The sequence below is a fragment of the Telmatherina bonti genome (assembly GCF_933228915.1).
Source record: "Telmatherina bonti genome assembly, chromosome: 10".
NCBI lineage: Eukaryota > Metazoa > Chordata > Actinopteri > Atheriniformes > Telmatherinidae > Telmatherina > Telmatherina bonti.
In genome coordinates, this window is record NC_136628.1 from 1,429,959 (window position 1) to 1,452,314 (window position 22,356).

Consider the following 22,356-nt stretch of genomic DNA (forward strand, 5'->3'; position numbering starts at 1 on the left):
TAAAACCCAGTTCACCCAGACTGGTAGGACCCAGTTCGCCCATTGCTGCTGGTAAAACCTAGTTCGCCCAGTGCTGCTGGTGAAACCCAGTTCACCCAGACTGGTAAAACCCAGTTCGCCCAGTGCTGCTGGTAAAACCCAGTTCGCCCAATGCTACTGGTAAAACCCAGTTCACCCAGACTGGTAAAACCCAGTTCATCTAGACTGGTAAAACCCAGTTCGCCCAGTGCTGCTGGTAAAACCCAATTCATCCAGACTGGTAAAAACCAGTTCGCCCAGTGCTACTGGTAAAACCCAGTTCACCCAGACTGGTAAACCCCAGTTCACCCAGACTGGTAAAACCCAGTTCGCCCAGTGCTGCTGGTCAAACCCAGTTCAGCCAGACTGGTGAAACGCAGTTCACCCAGACTGGTAAAACCCAGTTCACCCAGACTGGTAAAACCCAGTTCGCCCAGTGCTGCTGGTCAAACCCAGTTCACCCAGACTGGTAAAACCCAGTTCACCCAGACTGGTAGAATCCAGTTCGCCCAGTGCTGCTGATAAAACCCAGTTCACCGAGACTGGTAAAACCCAGTTCACCCAGTGCTGCTGGTAAAACCCAGTTCACCCAGACTGGTAGAACCCAGTTCGCCCAGTGCTGCTGGTAAAACCCAATTCATCCAGACTGGTAAAACCCAGTTCGCCCAGTGCTGCTGGTAAAACCCAGTTCATCCAGACTGGTAAAACCCAGTTCACCCAGACTGGTAGGACCCAGTTCGCCCATTGCTGCTGGTAAAACCTAGTTCGCCCAGTGCTGCTGGTGAAACCCAGTTCACCCAGACTGGTAAAACCCAGTTCGCCCAGTGCTGCTGGTAAAACCCACTTCGCCCAATGCTACTGGTAAAACCCAGTTCACCCAGACTGGCAAAACCCAGTTCATCTAGACTGGTAAAACCCAGTTCGCCCAGTGCTGCTGGTAAAACCCAATTCATCCAGACTGGTAAAACCCAGTTCGCCCAATGCTACTGGTAAAACCCAGTTCACCCAGACTGGTAAACCCCAGTTCAGCCAGACTGGTAAAACCCAGTTCACCCAGACTAGTAAAACCCAGTTCACCCAGACTGGTAAAACCCAGTTCGCCCAGTGCTGCTGGTCAAACCCAGTTCAGCCAGACTGGTGAAACGCAGTTCACCCAGACTGGTAAAACCCAGTTCACCCAGACTGGTAAAACCCAGTTCGCCCAGTGCTGCTGGTCAAACCCAGTTCACCCTGACTGGTAAAACCCAGTTCACCCAGACTGGTAGAACCCAGTTCACCTAGTGCTGCTGGTAAAACCCAGTTCACCCAGACTGGTAAAACCCAATTCATCCAGACTGGTAAAACCCAGTTCGCCCATACTGGTCAAACCTAGTTCACCCAGACTGGTAAAACCTCGTTCGCCCAGTGCTGCTGGTAAAACCCAGTTCACCCAGACTGGTAAAACCCAGTTCACCCAGACTAGTAAAACCCAGTTTACCCAGACTGGTAAAACCCAGTTCACCCAGACTGGTAAAACCCACTTCACCCAGTTTGGTAAAACCCAGTTCACCCAGACTGGTAAAACCCAGTTCACCCAGGTTGATAGAACCCAGTTCGCCCAGTGCTGCTGTTAAAACCCAGTTCATCCCTACTAGTGAAACCCAGTTCGCCCAGACTGGTAAAACCCAATTCACCCAGAATGGTAACACCCATTTAACCTAGACTGGTAGAACCCAGTTCGCCCAGTGCTGCTGGTAAAACCCAATTCATCCAGACTGGTAAAACCCAGTTCGCCCATACTGGTAAAACCTCGTTCGCCCAGTGCTGCTGGTAAAACCCAATTCACCCAGACTGGTAAAACCCAGTTCACCCAGACTAGTAAAACCCAGTTTACCCAGACTGGTAAAACCCAGTTCACCCAGACTGGTAAAACCCACTTCACCCAGTTTGGTAAAACCCAGTTCACCCAGACTGGTAAAACCCAGTTCACCCAGACTGGTAAAACCCAGTTCACCCAGACTGGTAAAACCCACTTCACCCAGTTTGGTAAAACCCAGTTCACCCAGACTGGTAAAACCCAGTTCACCCAGGTTGGTAGAACCCAGTTCATCCATACTAGTGAAACCCAGTTCGCCCAGACTGGTAAAACCCAATTCACCCAGAATGGTAACACCCATTTAACCTAGACTGGTAGAACCCAGTTCGCCCAGTGCTGCTGGAAAAACCCAGTTCGCCCAGACTGTTAAAACCCAGTTCAGCCAGACTGGTGAAACGCAGTTCACCCAGACTGGTTGAACCCAGTTTGCCCAGTGCTGCTGGTAGAACCTAGTTCGCCCAGTGCTGCTGGTAAAACCCAGTTCACCCAGACTGGTAAAACCCAGTTTACCCAGACTGGTAAAACCCAGTTCACCCAGTGCTGCTGGTAAAACCCATTTCACCCAGACTGGTAAAACCCAAACCACCCAGGCTGGTAATTCCCAGTTTGCCAAGACTGGTAAAACCCAGTTCACCCAGACTCGTTAAACCCAGTTCACCCAGTGCAGCTGGTAAAACCAGTCCACCAAGACTGGTAAACTAAAGTTCACCCAGACTGGTAAAACCCAGTTCTCCCAGTGCTGCTGGTAAAACCCAGTTCTCCCAGTGCTGCTGGTAAAACCCAGTTCACCCAGTGCTGCTGGTGAAACCCATTTCACCCAGACTGGTAAAACCCAGTTCACTCAGACTGGTGAAATGCAATTCACCCAGTTAGGTAAAACCAATTTCATCCAGACTGGTGAAACCCAGTTCACCCAGTATGGTGAAACCCAGTTCACCCAGATTGGTAAAACCCAGTTCATCCAGTCCTGCTTGTGAAACCCAGTTCATCTAAACTAGTGAAACCCAGTATGCCTAGATTGGTAAAACCCAATTCACCCAGTCTGGTAAAACCCATTTCACCCAGACTGGTCAAACCCAGTTCACCCAGGATGGTGACACCCAGTTCACCTAGACTGGTAGAACCCAGTTCTCCCAGTGCTGCTTGTAAAACCCAGTTCGCCCAGACTGGTGAAACGCAGTTCACCCAGAACCACAGCGACCACCTTCTCCAGCTGACACTCGGCTCGTGCACACGGTGTTTCCGTGATGTCCGCGTGCACTGGCAGCTCGCGCCCGCTGCTCCCCTCGGAACGGAGATCTGAAGAGGAAGAAGAAAAACGGCGCGCGTGTTGGTGACAGGAGGACCTCTGGAGGTCACCTGGGTCAGAACAAGGCGATCTGCGCAGCCACGTGATCACTTTTATATTTTGTGTGGAATTTAAATTTATTAAATATTCTACAGCTGTAATCCAATTTCAGGAGAGTATTCCCAGTTCACCCAGACTGGTAAAACCCAGTTCACCCAGTGCTGCTGGTAAAACCAAGTTCACCCAGACCGGTAAAACCCAGTTCACCCAGTGCTGCTGGTAAAACCAAGTTCACCCAGACTGGTAAAACCCAGTTCACCCAGACTAGTTAAACAGAGTTCGCCCATACTGGTAAAACCCAGTTCACCCAGTGCTGCTGGTAAAACCCACTTCACCCAGACTGGTAAAACCCCATCCACCCAGACTGGTAAAAACCAGTTTGCCCAGACTGGTCAAACCCAGTTCACCCAGACTCGTTAAACCCAGTTCACCCAGTGCTGCTGGTAAAACCCAGTCCACCAAGACTGGTAAACTAAAGTGCACCCAGACTGGTCAAACTCAGTTCACCCAGACTGGTAAAACCCAGTTCTCCCAGTGCTGCTGGTGAAACCCAGTTCACCCAGTCTGGTAGAACTCAGTTTACCCAGAATTTTTCAGCTGATGATTCTCTCCAGTCACACACCTCCACCTCCATGTGTGGAACAGACAAAGCTCTTCTGTTGGCGCCCGTGGAGACATCCTAGAAAAAAGATGTTTGACTATAATGCTGTGAAGAACAAGTGAAGAGCACCAGACTGAAAAGCTTTCTTTCATTTCTGCTCTTAGACCCCCCTCTAGTGGTGATGTAAAGGAACACTTTCAGGTGCCGTTAACGGGAATGTACCGGGCACTGGAAACTGGTGCAGAGCTCTGAACCCTGTTGAAGCAATTTCCAGCTCATTATGCAAAAACTGACCAATAGCTGAGCTGCATTTTTTCACTGTCCAATCCGTATTTGGTTTTAAAGGCTTTCAGCCTATCAATAGCCTGAATTTATTTTTAGAAAATGCTAAATATCTTAAAATCTACAAAGGTTTGCCATGATAAGTTATAGCTTCATTCTCCTGAATGTACCGAAGGGTTTAATGAATGGCTGACATGGCACAAACAGTTAAAGAGTTATCACGGTGGGATTATCTCCATCAACCCATTTTCAATCCCGAAATAAACACACCAGGAGCTGAAACACAGACTATCCGCCAGGAACGTATGAGCGACTGAATGCCCTCCTGCCGTGGTGCTGAGATGGCAGGAGGGAACAGTGAGGTGGAGGGAGGAGGATGACCTGAGGGAGGGGGGCAAGGGAGGGGGGACTGAACCGGTGGTGCAGATGCTGTAGGATGGGGGGGGGGGTGTGGTGACAGAGGGAGTCCTGGGGATGATGGGAGCTTCTTCCAGCTGCGTAATCCTGCAAACATGAGGGACATCCAGTCTCAGAGAGACGCAGTAAAACTAGTCCATGTCTTTGTAACTTCCAGACTGGATTACTGCAGTTCCTGATTAATGTTCTATCTTAGATACGACCTGAAACGTCTCCATCTGATCCACAACGCTGCAGTCATCGTTCTCTCTCCATCGGCTTCCGGTTAAATCCAGGATGGAGTTTAAACTTCTTCTCCTCACATATAAACTCTCCATGACCTCTACAGAACAAAGATCTCACCGTTCCATAAGTTCCACACGGAGAACGTTGCTGTCAGACTGCAGGTCTACTGGTGGTTCCAGAGTCTCTAAGAGGACGATGGGAGGAGCGGTGTGTGTGTGTGGAGCGGTGTGTGTGTGTGTGTGTGTGGAGCGATGTGTGTGCGTGTGTGGAGCGGTGTGTGTGTGTGTGTGGAGCGGTGTGTGTGGAGCGATGTGTGTGTGGAGCGGTGTGTGTGTGTGGAGCGGTGTGTGTGTGTGTGTGTGTGTGGAGCGATGTGTGTGTGGAGCGATGTGTGTGTGTGGAGCGATGTGTGTGTGTGGAGCAATGTGTGTGTGGAGCAATGTGTGTGTGGAGCAATGTGTGTGTGGAGCGATGTGTGTGTGTGGAGCAATGTGTGTGTGGAGCGATGTGTGTGTGGAGCGATGTGTGTGTGTGGAGCGATGTGTGTGTGGAGCGATGTGTGTGTGTGGAGCGATGTGTGTGTGTGGAGCGATGTGTGTGTGTGGAGCGATGTGTGTGTGGAGCAATGTGTGTGTGGAGCGATGTGTGTGTGTGGAGCGATGTGTGTGTGGAGCGATGTGTGTGTGGAGCGATGTGTGTGTGTGGAGCGATGTGTGTGTGGAGCGATGTGTGTGTGGAGCGATGTGTGTGTGTGGAGCGATGTGTGTGTGGAGCAATGTGTGTGTGGAGCAATGTGTGTGTGGAGCAATGTGTGTGTGTGGAGCGATGTGTGTGTGTGGAGCGATGTGTGTGTGTGGAGCGATGTGTGTGCGTGTGGAGCGATGTGTGTGCGTGTGGAGCGATGTGTGTGTGTGGAGCGATGTGTGTGTGTGGAGCGATGTGTGTGCGTGTGGAGCGATGTGTGTGCGTGTGGAGCGATGTGTGTGTGGAGCGGTGTGTGTGTGGAGCGGTGTGTGTGTGGAGCGGTGTGTGTGTGTGTGTGGAGCGGTGTGTGTGTGTGTGTGGAGCGGTGTGTGTGTGTGGAGCGGTGTGTGTGTGTGTGTGTGTGTGTGTGTGTGTGTGGAGCGGTGTGTGTGTGTGGAGCGATGTGTGTGTGGAGCGATGTGTGTGTGTGGAGCGGTGTGTGTGTGTGGAGCGGTGTGTGTGTGTGTGTGTGGAGCGGTGTGTGTGTGTGTGTGGAGCGGTGTGTGTGTGTGGAGCGGTGTGTGTGTGTGTGTGGAGCGGTGTGTGTGTGTGTGTGGAGCGGTGTGTGTGTGTGGAGCGGTGTGTGTGTGTGTGTGTGTGTGTGGAGCGGTGTGTGTGTGTGGAGCGGTGTGTGTGTGTGTGGAGCGGTGTGTGTGTGTGTGTGTGGAGCGGTGTGTGTGTGTGTGTGGAGCGGTGTGTGTGTGTGGAGCGATGTGTGTGTGTGGAGCAATGTGTGTGTGGAGCAATGTGTGTGTGGAGCGATGTGTGTGTGGAGCAATGTGTGTGTGGAGCGGTGTGTGTGTGTGTGTGTGGAGCAATGTGTGTGTGGAGCGGTGTGTGTGTGTGTGCGGAGCGGTGTGTGTGTGTGTGTGTGTGTGGAGCGGTGTGTGTGTGTGTGCGGAGCGGTGTGTGTGTGTGTGTGGAGCGGTGTGTGTGTGTGTGCGGAGCGGTGTGTGTGTGGAGCGGTGTGTGTGTGTGTGCGGAGCGGTGTGTGTGTGTGTGTGTGTGCGGAGCGGTGTGTGTGTGTGTGTGGAGCGGTGTGTGTGTGGAGCGGTGTGTGTGTGTGTGCGGAGCGGTGTGTGTGTGGAGCGGTGTGTGTGTGTGTGCGGAGCGGTGTGTGTGTGGAGCGGTGTGTGTGCGGAGCGGTGTGTGTGTGTGTGTGGAGCGGTGTGTGTGTGGAGCGGTGTGTGTGTGTGTGTGTGGAGCGGTGTGTGTGCGGAGCGGTGTGTGTGTGTGTGTGCGGAGCGGTGTGTGTGTGTGTGTGCGGAGCGGTGTGTGTGTGTGTGTGCGGAGCGGTGTGTGTGTGTGTGTGGAGCGGTGTGTGTGCGGAGCGGTGTGTGTGTGTGTGTGCGGAGCGGTGTGTGTGTGTGCATTCACAACAATGGTTTCATGTTTCTACTGCATTACAGATAAACACACTTCACACAACCTGGACTTGGTTGGAAGGAGGTTTATCTGTTTCTTCCAGGTCATGTAACTAACTAACTCCCAGTGAAAATCTTCTACTTTCTTGGCTGTTTTCTTCCAGGGATGAAGGAACATCATAACCTAACCCTCCACATGACCTGGGACTCCCAGATGGCTGCTGGTTGCAAACAGAACAGGGTCGTAGGGTCCTCGCCAGAAACACCACGTTCAGATGACAACTGTGCACACAGCGTCCGACTGCAGACACGTTTCCTCAAAGATCATTTTATTTGGTTTCATTTTAAAACAAAGAACAAAAAAAACAACAAAAACATCTCAGAGTGAAGTAAATAAATATCTGCAAACCAGCAGCTGCGTCGACGCGTCTCTCACATGGAGCTGAATCTGAACTGAAAGTAAAACCAATATGACTCCCACAGTGAGACTGGTCAGCAGGATGGATGTTAAATCTTATTCCCGCCTCCGTTTTCGACAATCTTCCGCTTCTTCTCATCCACCAACGCTTTGAAGATGTGCTCTCTGTAGAACCGCAGCTCTTTAATACTCTCCCGGATGTCATCCAAGGCTCTGCAGGTGTCAAAGAGCAAAGGCAGGAGTTTCAGAATGGTAAACATGTCAATAAGACGACCCCCGATAGAAAACAAGACTTTGTCATCTTATTCTATGGTCTGGGTGAATGCTCGATTCTGATTGGTTACGGGGTGTCTGTTATTAAGTGATAATGGACACCAGTTTAAAAAAGTTCCGTCAAATCGCCGAATAATTCTAAATCACTGCGCCGGCCAGTTGGTAACCATGGCAACAGAAATGTGAGCAACAAACGGACAAACCAGAAAGCAGAACGTATGAATCAAGCTGAAGTTATTGGTAATAATTATGTTATTGAATAACCAGCCGTTTGAACAGTTTGATCAGCAGATAAACGTGAAACGACCTACAGTAAAAGTCCGATGGGAACCAGTTCCCGAGCCCTCGTTGGCCAGTAGCAGAACTGGTCAGGACCGTGGCCGGCTGCAGATGATGAACCTTGTTGTGGTTTCGTGTGTCTGGGGATTTACCTGTGGCTGGCCATCTTCTGAGGAACCCGTCTGTGTTCTTCTGGGTACCACCGCCTGAAACGTCAACAGACCCATGTCAACCATCACTCAGCTGGCGTTCCGTCAGACTCGCCAGACACGCTGAGCACCGCCTGAAACTGCCGATTTCACCAATCAGCGGACTCAGTACGAGGGGACGGGGTGAATGGCGGCTCCGGAAAGCGTTGAGAGGAGCGCGATGTCCCGGAACCAACATGGCGACTAAAACGCCAAGCGTTGAGAGGAGCGCGATGTCCCGGAACCAACATGGCGACTAAAACGCCAAGCGTTGAGAGGAGCGCGATGTCCCGGAACCAACATGGCGACTAAAACGCCAAGCGTTGAGAGGAGCGCGATGTCCCGGAACCAACATGGCGACTAAAACGCCAAGCGTTGAGAGGAGAGCGATGTCCCGGAACCAACATGGCGACTAAAACGCCAAGCGTTGAGAGGAGCGCGATGTCCCGGAACCAACATGGCGACTAAAACGCCAAGCGTTGGGTCCAGTTCAGGACACGAAGGACTCATCGGATCATTTTAGTCTTGTTTCCCCGACAAAGAAGGAAACTAGAGAAACATTTCCACGGGTCCGATCCATCAGGAACCGGTCAGCGGGTCCGATCCAATCAGGATCCAGTCAGCGGGTCCGATCCAATCAGGAACCGGTCAGCGGGTCCGATCCAATCAGGAACCGGTCAGCGGGTCCGATCCATCAGGAACCGGTCAGCGGGTCCGATCCAATCAGGATCCGGTCAGCGGGTCCGATCCAATCAGGAACCGGTCAGCGGGTCCGATCCATCAGGAACCGGTCAGCGGGTCCGATCCAATCAGGAACCGGTCAGCGGGTCCGATCCAATCAGGAACCGGTCAGCGGGTCCGATCCAATCAGGAACCGGTCAGCGGGTCCGATCCATCAGGATCCGTTCAGCGGGTCCGATCCATCAGGAACCGGTCAGCGGGTCCGATCCAATCAGGTGGTGACGCCGCGCGCCACGGTTTTTATCTCCGCAGCAACGTGGACTTTTCTGTCACGTGATGACGGACGCACGGCAGGACTTCCAGATTCGTAGGTCGTAGTCATGGTTACCTGGAGAAGTCTGACCTCTGTCCAAAAGAGGGTTTCCTTGTTTGCCGGATCCTCCGGAATCTTCTAGCCGTTTACTTCAGGGCTCATCTGAGCACGCTCCACAGCGTGCACAGCGTGCATGTTCTCCGGTTTCATGTGGACATACATTTCAGGAAATGATTCCAGAAAACGTTAAAAATGAGTCTTCTTGGGACTTGGGACAACGTCAGATGCATCGGCGGCGCGGTGGAAGTCCGACGCCAGCTGGTGCTCCACGTCTCCGCCTGGACAGACTTCCAGTCCATGCTGGGAATGCTGTCACCACCCACCTGCTGAGCTCCTTGATGGTGCTGACGTCGATGATCCTGTAGTGAAGGTGGTGCATGAACTGAGGCATGTACTTGTCCAGGAACCTCTTATCTACATGCACGGAGTTTCCTGCAGGACAGAACACAGAAACAGGCTTTAGCCGACGGCAGAAACCAGACTGCGGTTCCAGTCCTGCCCGGATCGACGACAGACAGCGTGGGGACAGATGGGGACAGAGAGCGGGGACAGATGGGGACAGACAGCGTGGGGACAGATGGGGACAGAGAGCGGGGACAGATGGGGACAGAGAGCGTGGGGACAGATGGGGACAGAGAGCGTGGGGACAGATGGGGACAGAGAGCGGGGACAGATGGGGACAGAGAGCGTGGGGACAGATGGGGACAGAGAGCGGGGACAGATGGGGACAGACAGCGTGGGGACAGATGGGGACAGACAGCGGGGACAGATGGGGACAGAGAGCGGGGACAGATGGGGACAGACAGCGTGGGGACAGATGGGGACAGAGAGCGGGGACAGATGGGGACAGAGAGCGTGGGGACAGATGGGGACAGAGAGCGCGGGGACAGATGGGGACAGAGAGCGCGGGGACAGATGGGGACAGAGAGCGTGGGGACAGATGGGGACAGAGAGCGTGGGGACAGATGGGGACAGAGAGCGGGGACAGATGGGGACAGAGAGCGCGGGGACAGATGGGGACAGAGAGCGTGGGGACAGGGAGGACTGAGAACCAACTCACCAGCGAGGGGACACTGTCCAGGAGGAGTGTGCTGCCGGACGAAGGACAGAAACTCGTACTCTGCTCCTTCCAGCGTGATTTTACTGTCGCGTACGGCCTGGGTCAGTCCTGACTGGAGACACAGAGCAGGTCAGCCAGCACCACCCGAACCATAAACATCATCCATCCAGCACCATGCAGCCAGCACCACCCAGGACCACCCAACACCACCCAGCACCACCCAGGACCACCCAACACCACCCAACACCACCCAGCACCACCCAACACCACCCAGGACCACCCAACACCACCCAGCACCACCCAGGACCACCCAACACCACCCAGCACCACCCAACACCACCCAGGACCACCCGACGTCGGTCGGGAAGCGGGCATCGGTCGGGAAGCGGACGGTCGGGATGCGGACGTCGGTCGGGAAGCGGACGTCGGTCGGGAAGCGGGCGTCGGTCGGGAAGCGGGCGTCGGTCGGGATGCGGACGTCGGTCGGGAAGCGGACGTCGGTCGGGATGCGGACGTCGGTCGGGATGCGGACGTCGGTCGGGAAGCGGACGTCGGTCGGGAAGCGGACGGTCGGGATGCGGGCGTCGGTCGGGAAGCGGGCGTCGGTCGGGAAGCGGGCGTCGGTCGGGAAGCGGGCGTCGGTCGAGATGCGGGCGTCGGTCGGGATGCGGGCGTCGGTCGGGATGCGGGCGTCGGTCGGGATGCGGGCGTCGGTCGGGAAGCGGACGTCGGTCGGAATGCGGACGTCGGTCGGGAAGCGGACGTCGGTCGGGAAGCGGACGTCGGTCGGAATGCGGACGTCGGTCGGAATGCGGACGTCGGTCGGAATGCGGACGGTCGGGATGCGGACGTCGGTCGGGATGCGGACGTCGGTCGGGAAGCGGGCGTCGGTCGGGATGCGGACGTCGGTCGGGAAGCGGGCGTCGGTCGGGATGCGGACGTCGGTCGGGATGCGGACGTCGGTCGGGATGCGGACGTCGGTCGGGATGCGGACGTCGGTCGGGAAGCGGGCGTCGGTCGGGAAGCGGACGTCGGTCGGGATGCGGACGTCGGTCGGGATGCGGACGTCGGTCGGGAAGCGGACGTCGGTCGAGATGCGGGCGTCGGTCGGGATGCGGGCGTCGGTCGGGAAGCGGACGTCGGTCGGGATGCGGACGTCGGTCGGGAAGCGGGCGTCGGTCGGGAAGCGGACGTCGGTCGGGATGCGGACGTCGGTCGGGAAGCGGACGTCGGTCGGGAAGCGGACGGTCGGGATGCGGACGTCGGTCGGGAAGCGGACGTCGGTCGGGATGCGGACGTCGGTCGGGAAGCGGACGTCGGTCGGAATGCGGACGGTCGGGATGCGGACGTCGGTCGGGAAGCGGACGTCGGTCGGGATGCGGACGTCGGTCGGAATGCGGACGGTCGGGATGCGGACGTCGGTCGGGATGCGGACGTCGGTCGGGATGCGGACGTCGGTCGGGATGCGGACGTCGGTCGGGATGCGGGCGTCGGTCGGGATGCGGGCGTCGGTCGGGAAGCGGGCGTCGGTCGGGAAGCGGACGGTCGGGATGCGGACGTCGGTCGGGAAGCGGACGTCGGTCGGGATGCGGACGTCGGTCGGGATGCGGGCGTCGGTCGGGATGCGGGCGTCGGTCGGGAAGCGGGCGTCGGTCGGGATGCGGACGTCGGTCGGGATGCGGGCGTCGGTCGGGAAGCGGGCGTCGGTCGGGAAGCGGGCGTCGGTCGGGAAGCGGGCGTCGGTCGGGAAGCGGAGCACTGGTGGTTTCTCAGGTTAAACAGCTCCTTCCTGCTGTTCCTCTGGACTTTGACATCCATGTGATTATTCCGGTTTTGCGGCCGGCCCGCCAGGCCTGAACCGGGTCGGAACACCGTGCCAGGGTTAAGCCCGTTTACGCTGGACGCAGACGGACGGTCCCTTCCATCTCCTGCACTGGACTACGGGTCATTTGGTCTGTTTTCGAGGGGCTTGGCAGAAAACAGAGCAACGCCAGGAGCAGCGGTAACGCGGTCAACATGTTGGCGGACGGCTTCCCGACCGCGGTTACGGTTAGATATCATGCATCATAAAGGAAACCAGTGTTGAATGCGTTTCATAAATCTCATCAGCATCAACACCTGGTCGTCCCTCAGCAGAACTCCTGCCATGTCCCGGTCGGCACGCCGTCTCCACGGCGAACCCATCCGACATGCTGGCTGTCTCCATCTCACCGTGACTCCTCGCTCTTTAGTCCTCTGAATCAGCGACGTTCAGAACTTCCAGTTCCTCATGACGAACGTCCTGGATCTAAACGTTCCGGTTTCTCAGCAGCTGATCGAGACATACACCTCATAGACGTCACTGTGTCATCGGAGACGTCCGGGACGCCGCGGTCAGGAAGTTACGAAAAGCGTCTTTAAATCTGACCCCCCCCCCAGTTTGGAACCAAACTGCTCACCTTCCCATGATGCTCCTGACACCAGTCTGACATCCCATCTAGGAGCTCGTCCGGCTGATTGATGATCAGGTGTGGTCCCTGCAGAGGACAGGAGACGTCTCAGAGGACAGGAGACATGACAGAGGACAGGAGACATTTCAGAGGACAGGAGACATTTCAGAGGACAGGAGACGTGATAGAGGACAGGAGACGTGATAGAGGACAGGAGACATGATAGAGGACAGGAGACATGATAGAGGACAGGAGACGTGATAGAGGACAGGAGACATGATAGAGGACAGGAGACGTGATAGAGGACAGGAGACGTGATAGAGGACAGGAGACGTGGCAGAGGACAGGAGACGTGATAGAGGACAGGAGACATGATAGAGGACAGGAGACGTGATAGAGGACAGGAGACATGATAGAGGACAGGAGACGTGGCAGAGGACAGGAGACGTGGCAGAGGACAAGAGACATTTCAGAGGACAGGAAACATGGCAGAGGATAGGAGACATTTCAGAGGACAGGACACGTGGCAGAGGACAGAAGACGTCTCAGAGGACAGGAGACATGATAGAGGACAGGAGACGTGGCAGAGGACAGGAGACATCTCAGAGGACAGGAGACATGACAGAGGACAGGAGACATTTCAGAGGACAGGAGACATGGCAGAGGACAGGAGACATTTCAGAGGACAGGAGACGGGGCAGAGGACAGGAGACGTGGCAGAGGACAGGAGACATGAGACATGACAGAGGACAGGAGACATTTCAGAGGACAGGAGACATTTCAGAGGACAGGAGACATGATAGAGGACAGGAGACGTGGCAGAGGACAGGAGACGTGGCAGAGGACAGGACACGTGGCAGAGGACAAGAGACATTTCAGAGGACAGGAAACATGGCAGAGGATAGGAGACATTTCAGAGGACAGGACACGTGGCAGAGGACAGAAGACGTCTCAGAGGACAAGAGACATGATAGAGGACAGGAGACATGATAGAGGACAGGACACGTGGCAGAGGACAGGAGACGTCTCAGAGGACAGGACACGTGGCAGAGGACAGGAGACGTCTCAGAGGACAGGACACGTGGCAGAGGACAGGACACGTCCTTGGGGCGGCTGTAGCTCAGGAGGAAGAGCAGTTGTCCTTCAACAGGTAAGTTGAAGGATCGATTCCAGGCTTCCCCTGAAATGCCGAAGTGTCCTAGGGCAAGACACTGAACCCCAAACTGCCCCCCCGATGTGCCTATCGGGGTATAAGTGTGTGCGAATGGGTGAATGTGACAAGTAGTGTAAAGCGCTTTGAGTGGTCTGTATGACTAGAAAAGCGCTATAGAAGTACAAGTCCATTTACCATTTACACGTGGCAGAGGACAGGAGACATTTCAGAGGACAGGAGACATTTCAGAGGACAGGAGACATTTCAGAGGACAGGAGACGTGGCAGAGGACAGGAGACGTGGCAGAGGACAGGAGACGTGGCAGAGGACAGGAGACATTTCAGAGGACAGGAGACATTTCAGAGGACAGGAGACGTGGCAGAGGACAGGAGACATTTCAGAGGACAGGAGACATTTCAGAGGACAGGAGACATGGCAGAGGACAGGAGACGTGGCAGAGGACAGGAGACATTTCAGAGGACAGGAGACATTTCAGAGGACAGGAGACATGGCAGAGGACAGGAGACATTTCAGAGGACAGGAGACATGGCAGAGGACAGGAGACGTGGCAGAGGACAGGAGACGTGGCAGAGGACAGGAGACATTTCAGAGGACAGGAGACATGGCAGAGGACAGGAGACATGGCAGAGGACAGGAGACATTTCAGAGGACAGGAGACGTGGCAGAGGACAGGAGACGTGGCAGAGGACAGGAGACGTGGCAGAGGACAGGAGACATTTCAGAGGACAGGAGACATTTCAGAGGACAGGAGACGTGGCAGAGGACAGGAGACGTGGCAGAGGACAGGAGACATTTCAGAGGACAGGAGACGTGGCAGAGGACAGGAGACGTGGCAGAGGACAGGAGACGTGGCAGAGGACAGGTGACGTGGCAGAGGACAGGAGATGTGGCAGAGGACAGGAGACATTTCAGAGGACAGGAGACATTTCAGAGGACAGGAGACGTGGCAGAGGGCAGGAGATGTGGCAGAGGACAGGAGACATTTCAGAGGACAGGAGACATTTCAGAGGACAGGAGACGTGGCAGAGGACAGGAGACATTTCAGAGGACAGGAGACGTGGCAGAGGACAGGAGACGTGGCAGAGGACAGGAGACGTGGCAGAGGACAGGAGATGTGGCAGAGGACAGGAGACATTTCAGAGGACAGGAGACATGGCAGAGGACAGGAGACATTTCAGAGGACAGGAGACGTGGCAGAGGGCAGGAGATGTGGCAGAGGACAGGAGACATTTCAGAGGACAGGAGACATTTCAGAGGACAGGAGACGTGGCAGAGGACAGGAGACATTTCAGAGGACAGGAGACATGGCAGAGGACAGGAGACGTGGCAGAGGACAGGAGACGTGGCAGAGGACAGGAGACATTTCAGAGGACAGGAGACATGGCAGAGGACAGGAGACATTTCAGAGGACAGGAGACATGGCAGAGGACAGGAGATGTGGCAGAGGACAGGAGACGTGGCAGAGGACAGGAGACGTGGCAGAGGACAGGAGACATTTCAGAGGACAGGAGACATGGCAGAGGACAGGAGACATGGCAGAGGACAGGAGACATGGCAGAGGACAGGACACGTGGCAGAGGACAGGAGACGTGGCAGAGGACAGGAGACGTGGCAGAGGACAGGAGACGTGGCAGAGGACAGGAGATGTGGCAGAGGACAGGAGACATGGCAGAGGACAGGAGACATTTCAGAGGACAGGAGACATTTCAGAGGACAGGAGACGTGGCAGAGGACAGGAGACGTGGCAGAGGACAGGAGACGTGTCAGAGGACAGGAGACGTGGCAGAGGACAGGAGACATGGCAGAGGACAGGAGACGTGGCAGAGGACAGGAGACGTGGCAGAGGACAGGAGACGTGGCAGAGGACAGGAGATGTGGCAGAGGACAGGAGACATTTCAGAGGACAGGAGATATGGCAGAGGACAGGAGACATTTCAGAGGACAGGAGACATGGCAGAGGACAGGAGATGTGGCAGAGGACAGGAGACATTTCAGAGGACAGGAGACATGGCAGAGGACAGGAGACATTTCAGAGGACAGGAGACATGGCAGAGGACAGGAGACGTGGCAGAGGACAGGAGACGTGGCAGAGGACAGGAGATGTGGCAGAGGACAGGAGACATTTCAGAGGACAGGAGACATGGCAGAGGACAGGAGACATTTCAGAGGACAGGAGACATGGCAGAGGACAGGAGACATGGCAGAGGACAGGAGACATTTCAGAGGACAGGAGACGTGGCAGAGGACAGGAGACATTTCAGAGGACAGGAGACGTGGCAGAGGACAGGAGACGTGGCAGAGGACAGGAGACATTTCAGAGGACAGGAGACGTGGCAGAGGACAGGAGACGTGGCAGAGGACAGGAGACATTTCAGAGGACAGGAGACGTGGCAGAGGACAGGAGACGTGGCAGAGGACAGGAGATGTGGCAGAGGACAGGAGACGTCTCAGAGGACAGGAGATGTGGCAGAGGACAGGAGACATTTCAGAGGACAGGAGACATTTCAGAGGACAGGAGACGTCTCAGAGGACAGGAGACATGGCAGAGGACATTCTTACTTCAGCCAACACGTTCAGATGAGAGTCTGTGATGATACACGCCATCTCAATAATCTGGTCCTTATCAATATCCAGGCCGGTCATCTGGAACATCAGATGTTTAACATGTGTCCATCTTCCTGCAGGTTCCTCAGAAGTTACTCAGAAGTTCTAACCCTAACCCAACATGGAGACCTTCCACACACAGAAACCTGCTTGGCGTGCTGATGCTAACAATTCGCGCCGCACCATCACCTGGACTCCAGGTGTCCCGCCTCCAGGTCCACCTGGACTCCAGGCGTCCTACATCCAGGTCCACCTGGACTCCAGGCGTCCTACATCCAGGTCCACCTGGACTCCAGGCGTCCTACATCCAGGTCCACCTGGACTCCAGGCGTCCTACATCCAGGTCCACCTGGACTCCAGGCGTCCTACATCCAGGTCCACCTGGACTCCAGGCGTCCTACATCCAGGTCCACCTGGACTCCAGGCGTCCTACATCCAGGCGTCCTACATCCAGGTCCACCTGGACTCCAGGCGTCCTACATCCAGGTCCACCTGGACTCCAGGCGTCCTACATCCAGGTCCACCTGGACTCCAGGCGTCCTACCTCCAGGTCCACCTGGACTCCAGGCGTCCTACCTCCAGGTCCACCTGGACTCCAGGCGTCCTACATCCAGGTCCACCTGGACTCCAGGCGTCCTACCTCCAGGTCCACCTGGACTCCAGGCGTCCTACATCCAGGTCCACCTGGACTCCAGGCGTCCTACATCCAGGTCCACCTGGACTCCAGGCGTCCTACATCCAGGTCCACCTGGACTCCAGGCGTCCTACATCCAGGTCCACCTGGACTCCAGGCGTCCTACATCCAGGTCCACCTGGACTCCAGGCGTCCTACCTCCAGGTCCACCTGGACTCCAGGCGTCCTACATCCAGGTCCACCTGGACTCCAGGCGTCCTACATCCAGGTCCACCTGGACTCCAGGCGTCCTACATCCAGGCGTCCTACCTCCAGGTCCACCTGGACTCCAGGCGTCCTACCTCCAGGTCCACCTGGACTCCAGGCGTCCTACATCCAGGTCCACCTGGACTCCAGGCGTCCTACCTCCAGGTCCACCTGGACTCCAGGCGTCCTACATCCAGGTCCACCTGGACTCCAGGCGTCCTACATCCAGGTCCACCTGGACTCCAGGCGTCCTACATCCAGGTCCACCTGGACTCCAGGCGTCCTACATCCAGGTCCACCTGGACTCCAGGCGTCCTACATCCAGGTCCACCTGGACTCCAGGCGTCCTACCTCCAGGTCCACCTGGACTCCAGGCGTCCTACATCCAGGTCCACCTGGACTCCAGGCGTCCTACATCCAGGCGTCCTACATCCAGGTCCACCTGGACTCCAGGCGTCCTACATCCAGGTCCACCTGGACTCCAGGCGTCCTACATCCAGGTCCACCTGGACTCCAGGCGTCCTACATCCAGGCGTCCTACATCCAGGTCCACCTGGACTCCAGGCGTCCTACATCCAGGTCCACCTGGACTCCAGGCGTCCTACATCCAGGTCCACCTGGACTCCAGGCGTCCTACATCCAGGTCCACCTGGACTCCAGGCGTCCTACCTCCAGGTCCACCTGGACTCCAGGCGTCCTACATCCAGGTCCACCTGGACTCCAGGCGTCCTACATACAGGTCCACCTGGACTCCAGGTGTCCTACCTCCAGGTCCACCTGGACTCCAGGCGTCCTACATACAGGTCCACCTGGACTCCAGGCGTCCTACATACAGGTCCACCTGGACTCCAGGTGTCCTTCCTCCAGGTCCACCTGGACTCCAGGCGTCCTACATCCAGGTCCACCTGGACTCCAGGCGTCCTACCTCCAGGTCCACCTGGACTCCAGGCGTCCTACATACAGGTCCACCTGGACTCCAGGTGTCCTACCTCCAGGTCCACCTGGACTCCAGGCGTCCTACATCCAGGTCCACCTGGACTCCAGGCGTCCTACATCCAGGTCCACCTGGACTCCAGGCGTCCTACCTCCAGGTCCACCTGGACTCCAGGCGTCCTACCTCCAGGTCCACCTGGACTCCAGGCGTCCCGCCTCCAGGTCCACCTGGACTCCAGGCGTCCTACCTCCAGGTCCACCTGGACTCCAGGCGTCCTACATCCAGGTCCACCTGGACTCCAGGCGTCCTACATCCAGGCGTCCTACATCCAGGTCCACCTGGACTCCAGGCGTCCTACATCCAGGTCCACCTGGACTCCAGGCGTCCTACATCCAGGTCCACCTGGACTCCAGGCATCCTACATCCAGGTCCACCTGGACTCCAGGCGTCCTACATCCAGGTCCACCTGGACTCCAGGCATCCTACATCCAGGTCCACCTGGACTCCAGGCGTCCTACATCCAGGCGTCCTACATCCAGGTCCACCTGGACTCCAGGCGTCCTACATCCAGGTCCACCTGGACTCCAGGCGTCCTACATCCAGGTCCACCTGGACTCCAGGCGTCCTACATCCAGGTCCACCTGGACTCCAGGCGTCCTACATCCAGGCGTCCTACATCCAGGTCCACCTGGACTCCAGGCGTCCTACATCCAGGTCCACCTGGACTCCAGGCGTCCTACATACAGGTCCACCTGGACTCCAGGTGTCCTACATCCAGGTCCACCTGGACTCCAGGCGTCCTACATCCAGGTCCACCTGGACTCCAGGTGTCCTACCTCCAGGTCCACCTGGACTCCAGGCGTCCTACATCCAGGTCCACCTGGACTCCAGGCGTCCTACATACAGGTCCACCTGGACTCCAGGTGTCCTACATCCAGGTCCACCTGGACTCCAGGCGTCCTACATCCAGGTCCACCTGGACTCCAGGTGTCCTACCTCCAGGTCCACCTGGACTCCAGGCGTCCTACATCCAGGTCCACCTGGACTCCAGGTGTCCTACCTCCAGGTCCACCTGGACTCCAGGCGTCCTACATACAGGTCCACCTGGACTCCAGGTGTCCTACCTCCAGGTCCACCTGGACTCCAGGCGTCCTACATACAGGTCCACCTGGACTCCAGGTGTCCTACCTCCAGGTCCACCCACACCATCCTGTGGGACATGTCTGAGGACATCATGCTGCTTCTTCTGGTCCTCTGGTGTCTCGATGTGGAAAACTGAAGATGGAAACCAGAACCGATTCGCTGCCGAACCTCCCAGCAGGGTGAAGTGAATCGTACCGCAGCGAATCGAACCCCCAGCAGCTTTATCCCGGACCAGACCCGGACTCCAGAGACAACCAGACTAAATCTGCACAAACAGCCGATCATGCCGAGCGCACTTCCGGTCTGTTCTTCTTCTCTGCGAATGAGAGCGGGTCGTAAAACCGACGGAGGCGTAATTCCGCCACCTGGTGCACGACATGTAGACATGTAGACACGTAGACATATAGACATGCAGACATGCAGACATGTAGACATGTAGACATGTAGACATATAGACATGCAGACATGCAGACATGTAGACATGTAGACATATAAACATGCAGACATGCAGACATGTAGACATGTAGACATATAGACATGCAGACATGCAGACATGTAGACATGCAGACATGCAGACAAGTAGACATGTAGACATGCAGACATGTAGACATGCAGACATGCAGACATGCGGACATGTAGACATGTAGACATGCAGACATGCAGACATGCGGACATGTAGACATGCGGACATGCAGACACGTAGAAATGCCGTCATGCAGACATGCAGACATGTAGACATGCAGACATGTAGACATGTAGACATGCAGACATGCAGACATGCGGACATGTAGACATGCGGACATGCAGACACGTAGAAATGCCGTCATGCAGACATGCAGACATGTAGACATGAGATCATGCAGAAATGCAGACATGTAGACATATAGACATATAGACAGGCCGACATGTAGACATGCAGAAATGTAGACATGCAGTCATGCAGACATGCAGACATGTAGACATGCAGTCATGCAGACATGCAGACATGCAGACATGTAGACATATAGACATATAGACAGACAGACATGTAGACATGTAGACATGTAGACACGTAGACATATAGACATATAGACATGTAGACACATAGACATGTAGACATGTAGACACGTAGACATATAGACATATGGACATGTAGACATATAGACATGTAGACATGCAGACATGTAGACATGTAGACACGTAGACATATAGACATATAGACATGTAGACATGTAGACACGTAGACATATAGACATATAGACATGTAGACATGTAGACACGTAGACATATAGACATATAGACATATAGAATTGTAGACATATAGACATGTAGACATGTAGACACGTAGACATATAGACATGTACACAAGTAGACACGTAGACACATAGACAAGTAGACATGTAGACATGTAGACACGTAGACATATAGACATATAGACATGTAGACATATAGACATGTAGACATGCAGACATGTAGACACGTAGACATATAGACATATAGACATATAGACATGTAGACATGTAGACACGTAGACATATAGACATATAGACATATAGAATTGTAGACATATAGACATGTAGACATGTAGACACGTAGACATATAGACATATAGACATGTACACAAGTAGACACGTAGACACATAGACATGTAGTCATGTAGACATGTAGACACGTAGACATATAGACATATAGACATGTAGACATATAGACATGTAGACATGCAGACATGTAGACACGTAGACATATAGACATATAGACATGTAGACATATAGACATGTAGACATGTAGACACATAGACATATAGACATGTAGACATAAAGACACGTAGACATATAGACATATAGACATGTAGACATATAGACATGTAGACATGTAGACATGTAGACACGTAGACATATAGACATGTAGACATGTAGACATGTACACATGTAGACACGTAGACATGTAGACATATAGACATGTAGACATGTAGACACGTAGACATATAGACATATAGACATGTAGACATGTAGACATGTAGACATATAGACATGTAGACATATAGACATGTAGACATGTAGACACGTAGACATATAGACATGTAGACATGTAGACATGTAGACACGTAGACACATAGACATATAGACATGTAGACATGTAGACACGTAGACATATAGACATATAGACATGTAGACATGTAGACATGCAGACATGTAGACATATATACATGTAGATATATAAACATGCAGACATGTAGACAAGTAGACATGCGGACATGCAGACATGCAGACATGTAGACATGCAGTCGTGCAGACATGCAGACATGTAGACATGCAGTCGTGCAGACATGCAGACATGTAGACATGCAGACATGTAAACATGTAGAAATATAGACATGCAGTCCTGCAGACATGCAGACATGTAGACATGCAGACATGCAGACATGCAGACATGTAGACATGTAGACATATAGACATGCAGACATGAAGACATGTAGACATGTAGACAAATAGACATGCAGACATGTAGACATGTAGACATGCAGACATGCAGACATGTAGACATGTAGACAAGTAGACATGCGGACATGTAGACATGTAGACATGAGGACATGTAGACATGTGGTCATGCAGACATGCAGACATGCGGACATGTAGACATGCAGTCGTGCAGACATGCAGACATGTAGACATGCAGTCGTGCAGACATGCAGACATGTAGACATGCAGACATGTAAACATGTAGACATATAGACATGCAGTCGTGCAGACATGCAGACATGTAGACATGCAGACATGCAGACATGTAGACATGCAGACATGTAGACATATAGACATGCGGACATGCAGACATGCAGACATGTAGACATGCAGACATGTAGACATATAGACATGTAGACATGCAGGCATGTAGACATGTAGACATATAGACATGCGGACATGCAGACATGTAGACATGTAGACATGCAGACATGCAGACATGCAGACATGCAGACATGTAGACATGTAGACATATAGACATATAGACATGTAGACATATAGACATGTAGACATGCAGACATGTAGACATATAGACATGTAGACATATAGACATGCAGACATGCACACA

At 54.4% G+C, this 22,356-nt stretch overlaps 1 protein-coding gene across 1 annotated transcript; it reads right to left on the minus strand.

Annotated features, from left to right (window-relative positions):
* Window positions 1-7,208: 7,208 nt before the first annotated feature.
* On the minus strand, window positions 7,209-19,580 carry smfn (small fragment nuclease). The gene is made up of 7 exons (XM_079247871.1): window positions 19,336-19,580; window positions 16,289-16,372; window positions 12,565-12,642; window positions 10,127-10,238; window positions 9,390-9,498; window positions 7,977-8,030; window positions 7,209-7,485 (listed from the first exon to the last, which is right to left on the minus strand). The coding sequence occupies exons 1-7, from the start codon at window positions 19,573-19,575 to the stop codon at window positions 7,362-7,364; spliced, it is 801 nt and encodes a 266-aa protein (XP_079103997.1). The 5' UTR covers window positions 19,576-19,580; the 3' UTR covers window positions 7,209-7,361.
* Between the last annotated feature and the right edge of the window lie 2,776 nt (window positions 19,581-22,356).